We start from the raw sequence: 5,096 nt of genomic DNA, 5'->3' as shown, positions 1-5,096 counted from the left end.
TCGCACTGACCTTCGTTTCTTTGAAAACTCCCTTCACGGTGTCCTCACCTGCCCCGAACTCCTCACTTGTATCTTGTTTAGTACTCCGCGCAAGACCCAAAAGAACATAGACCTTCCCATGTTCCTCCCCGTCAATACCGACACTCAACCGTCCACGAATACCGAGACTTTATACCCTTATTTCATGATCTCGATATTTTCATAACTCGTGTCATTGTTCTGTTCCTAGCTTTGCGTGGTTCATAGTTTGACACATTGATGCACTGCCTTTCACCTCCTTTTTCGCTTGTACTTACCTAACGCTTTGTTGTATGTACACTTTTCTTTTTATAGTTGTTCTTTTTAATCATTGTGTGTTTTCTACTTATATTCCCCTGCAGATTAATTGTTGTTTGTTTTTATTTTTTAACATATGTGCAGGGGGCTAGCACTTAGACCTTAGGGTTATTCATGGGCACGGTAAGTAAATGATTGATTGATTGATTATTTGGTTTGAACACATATATACACTTGAAACCGAGGAAATGGAAAGCAATTAAGGAGCAGACTGACAACTTCCACCGGAAGGGGGCACAACGCCTGCCTATCTGTTCAGAGAGAAGGGGAAAACCAACAGAAAATCCGCCACGACCGTGTGTGGCGCTGGCTAACACTCCCGGGACTGGATCTAGAACTCAAGCACGGACGCTAAGGGCGCACTACAAATGTGCGAATATTCGAAATATCTAATGTCCAAAAACCAAATCAAATAGTATTTACTATTTGATTCGTATTCAGCTCGAGAATTCGATATTATAATTTGTGGAATATACCTTTTTTAAAGGTGTAGAGGGCAGCAGTGCGAGGAAAAAGATGAGAGTAAAGATCGGAGAGACAGAAAACTATTAGAGCCATTAGAAATACCAATCCGTGATGTGGATTTTCAAAATTTCCCTACTGTGACAGTAAGCGTTGAATTCGATGATATATTTCCTAATAACGCTAAACTCCTGCCTATTCGATACCTAAAAAGTTTGCTAGATGACCACCTCGAGAACCTCCAAATAAATGCAGTAATAGCCACAGATGCTTCTGTCAGTGAAGAGAAGGCAGGAGTGGGTATTTTTTCGGCATCATTAAATTGGTCTTTCTCCCTTCGACTACCTGACTTTACGCCAATATTTCAGGCGGAGTTATCAGCGATCATCTATAGCTCTACGAAAACTTCCCACATCTATTACTTCAGCCGTAATCTTAACCGACTCCTTGTCTGTTTGCTCCGCTTTATCAGTGCCCAATTCATCTATCATTCTCCGAGAAATTGATTCATCCATCCCCCAACATTTACGCCTTATCCATCTGGTATGGGTGCCAGAGCACGTGGGGCTCACTTTAAACGAATCTGCAGACGCACTAGCAGCGGCATCTCTTAACGGCCCGGTACTGAGGATCCTAAGACGTTCGGCATACGTCACTTCTGCGAGATTTAAACAAATTTCTGTCCAAGAAGAACATGCCAAATCATGTGTACTCAAGAACACCGATTTTCAGCACCTTAGGTTTCCTTGGCACAGCAGATGGTGTTCAACAAGAAAATTTGAAGTGTCGTTTACTAGAATGCGTTGCCGAATACCAAGGCTTCATTTCTATACCCATATGTCTGGTTTGGCGCCTTCCCCTCAATGCTTCTATTGCAGTGAACCCGAAACTATGGATCATTTCTTTATAGAGTGTCGTAGGTTCACCATGCATAGAAAACGACTTCTAGAAGGTCCCCTCCGCCAACTTGGATTGACCATTACGCTACCTATCATTCTATCTCTGGGGGCGTCGGCACTAGGACACTGTAACAGGAACGTATGTGATGCCATATTTAATTTTCTAATGGAAACAAGGAGACTGCCATGCTATTTTTTTTCACAAGACAACAAAAATATTTGCTTCAAATTTTAAGATGCTATAGCATGAAAATTATATTAACGATTATAATTAATTTATTATCTCATTCTTAAGTAAGAAAATCCCATTTAGGTATCCTTCATTTTTCTTCCCACTGCCGCCCGGTTCATGGCCAATCCCCCGTAGTGGGTTGTGCTATTTCTATAGGCACCAAACCAAACCAAACCAAAGCAGGTTCTGTGTATATGTAAGACATGTACGTACATCTGTACATATGTCTATATATAAATGTATGTTGTCATATAAATGTAGACATTTATACTAACAACAAATGTTTCCACACACTGAACGAATAAATAAACGCCAATTGGCATATTCAGGAAACACCTTGTTAGATTTTAGTACAGAATTTAGGATGGTTGCTAGCAAACAAAGAAGTACCTAGCTAAGCACAATAAATTTAGGTGTAGTTTAGTGAAAATTGGGATATATGTGCACGAATAAAGCAGACAAAGTTGAGCCTTTTTGCACCCCTTAGATTACACTACGTCATTAGCCTTGTTACGCAGTCATTGTACGTATACCCCAAGGTTCGAATAGGAGTGTTTAACGCTTACCTTTGGCCGCAGAAACTTTCTGTTACACGACATTAAGGCTTCTCCAACTGCGATATAGGAGGAACGGGGGAATGACGTAATTTCGTAAATAGTTAATTCAGTTTATTGAGAGCGCATGCAAAAGTCGTGTTGAAGGCCTCCCTAACAAGAAAGGCGTAGGCACATAGCTTTACGAGGGCCAGTAGCCAGCGACAACAAAGAACGTGTTGTCCACGATATTCACACCAACTCAAGTGAACCTTTGTTCTAACATCAGAGGTTGAAGATGGTGAGGACCATGGCCAGAAGTCATTAAATGATCGTGACGATACTCACGGACGTACAGCCGAGTGCAAAATTTTAAGTGACAGAGGCGCCGCTAAAATTGTTTTTTTTTTCTTTGACCATCGTCATGCAATAATACAATTTCACGTTGTACGGCTGTGCTTGAAGAAATCAAATTTTTGTTGCTGATGCCGTGGCCTCTAGACTTTTTTTAACTCGACTGTTACACGCGTGGTAAGAGCAAATACAGCTGTGATGCAAAAATGCATTAGTTGTGCACAGTATCAGTGCTTAATCAGTAATCCAAAAAGAAATGAAAGTAGAGTACATGCCAGAAAGTTAATGAGTACAAAAGACATGTAAAATCTGCGAGCACGATACATAACGTTACAGCAGTAACATCCATCATAGAGTTTAACACATGTGTTTAACACAGGATTAACGCTGGGCATACATTCGACTGCCTGTACAACGAACGCCATTACAACGAAATTTAGAAGCGCGGGAGCTCGGGCGAGTTTCTATGACTTCATGTTATAGCTGCACAAGACGATTAAACTTGGGCACGGGGTGACGAAATGACAGCACGAGCACTGGCTTCGCAATGAAACTTCTGGCACACAACATCGAGTGGGAAAAAGGAAAGGGAGAGTAATAAAGCGCATGCGCGCGAACATATGCACGGACAAACGCTTCAGGGAGGGGTAACACACCGCAATGTTTTTCTTTTCCGTACTCTTGTGTGTAATAAATTTCAGTTTGAATTCAGCACTCGTCCGGTCTTTTGTTCGCCTCCTGTCGATATCCCCTCCCCTCCCCTTCCCCCCCCCCCCCTACCTTGCGCTATGCAGATATAACAACGAAATTACCGGCATAACGAAGGATTCCATATGTCTTTGCCGAATTCCTATGTGGAATAGACAAGACAAGTAAATAAGAAGAACGAAAGGGGCGAAACAGCGCCGCTGGTGGGAAGTTGATCCACATGCTGCGCATTACACATGGAGAGCTCTGCCTGCATGCCGAGTTAGCGGCTGCGGAAATACCTTGCGTGCTTTAGCTAGAGGCGGGCTGGCATTGAGTACACTGTAAAAACAGTTCACAGCCTTTGAGGCGTATCTTTGTCTCGCAACAATAATCGACATCTGTCTTGCTTGCGCTTCCTTTCTTAAGAACTGTCCGCTCGCTGTCTTCCCGTCAATACTGTTATAGGTCACGCTGATAACGCCGTTCGTGGTCCAGGAGGTAGCCGGCGCTCAGCGCTTAGGAAAGAAAAGTTTCGCACGATACGTCCTATACATAAGCCTAAAAGCGTGTAAACTGTTCTTTTGAGTGTAGTATCTGGACATAACAGAGAACGCAAATGTCAGTGAATGTATTAGCATAAAATGTTCCACAAGCTCGCATGTGTGCAGGAGCACACGTTGTTGAGAACTTCGAGAAGCGGAGAAAGAACAGAAAATGACATAATCTTCAGGAATGACATTGTGCCTCATGGTCACCTGCAGAGCAGGCGCGATTGGACGCATTCTCACATCTACAGTTTATGCTCCACAACAAAAAGCCCCACACAGCTTTTTTTTTTAATTCTATAGAATTTACCAGTACACTAAACGATCCTCGCATCTCTCTTTTTTCTTTCTTTTTTTGACAATCGCTGCACTAGTTCGCGATTCCACTCGCCTGAACAGAGCCCAGCGCTTGCCGGTTGGAGTACCACGACGACCAGGAACGTCCAGAGGTAAATCCAATGGAACAGAAGGTTGCCGCATTCCGGAGGCGACGTTGGCCTGCCCGTCATCCTGGTTAGGTCGGGTTAAGATCGTCGTCGTGAGGTCGCCGCGTAAACCCGACGACCTGGCGAGAGAGTTACGTCACTGCGGACTTCAGTACGTCACTGTGGAGATCACGTGACGTCAAGAGCCTCAACAGTGAACGCGGAATTTGTCCTCTAGTATAGACAGGCGCGAAGACCACGAGTTCCAGAAGGCGACGACGCGTATTCCCGGGAGGCAGACGACCGGCGACGCAGTCTTGCTTCTGCTGGGCGCACGCAGCAGTTGCGGTCCGTTGTAAGATCCTATACTGACGGCTTCTTTTTTTTTCTCTCGTGATCTCGCCCTCGCCACAGTGTGTTTGAGGACGGAAGAGAATGTGATGGAGGGAAATGCAAATGATAAAGGAGGAAACCGTTAAGAAAAGGTGGAGGAGAAGGATCGCGATAGAAATAATAAGTTGACACTTCTCGGGAGAGCTGCGCACGCCGGTGACACTCGCATCGCCCTCGACACTTATTCATTCGCATCAAGGCCCGTGAATAAAGCAATTTATGTCCCT

At 44.1% G+C, this 5,096-nt stretch overlaps 1 protein-coding gene across 3 annotated transcripts in view; it reads right to left on the bottom strand.

Annotated features, from left to right (window-relative positions):
• LOC119464850 (uncharacterized) overlaps window positions 1-4,826 on the bottom strand; it is a 53,671-nt gene extending 48,845 nt beyond the window's left edge. For 2 of the 3 annotated variants that reach the window (XM_049655819.1, XM_049655822.1), the window contains exons 1-2: window positions 4,443-4,826; window positions 2,496-2,542 (exon numbers count right to left, since the gene is read on the bottom strand). In XM_049655819.1, coding sequence (XP_049511776.1) covers window positions 2,496-2,542; window positions 4,443-4,560 — 165 coding nt within the window. In that variant the 5' untranslated portion in view covers window positions 4,561-4,826. The remainder of the gene's footprint in view (window positions 1-2,495; window positions 2,543-4,442) is intronic. The other variant, XM_049655820.1, reaches the window with a different exon arrangement.
• Window positions 4,827-5,096: the final 270 nt, after the last annotated feature.

The sequence above is a fragment of the Dermacentor silvarum genome, chromosome 9, assembly GCF_013339745.2.
Source record: "Dermacentor silvarum isolate Dsil-2018 chromosome 9, BIME_Dsil_1.4, whole genome shotgun sequence".
In the NCBI taxonomy this organism is placed as follows: domain Eukaryota; kingdom Metazoa; phylum Arthropoda; class Arachnida; order Ixodida; family Ixodidae; genus Dermacentor; species Dermacentor silvarum.
This window is presented reverse-complemented; position numbering and strand designations above follow the sequence as displayed.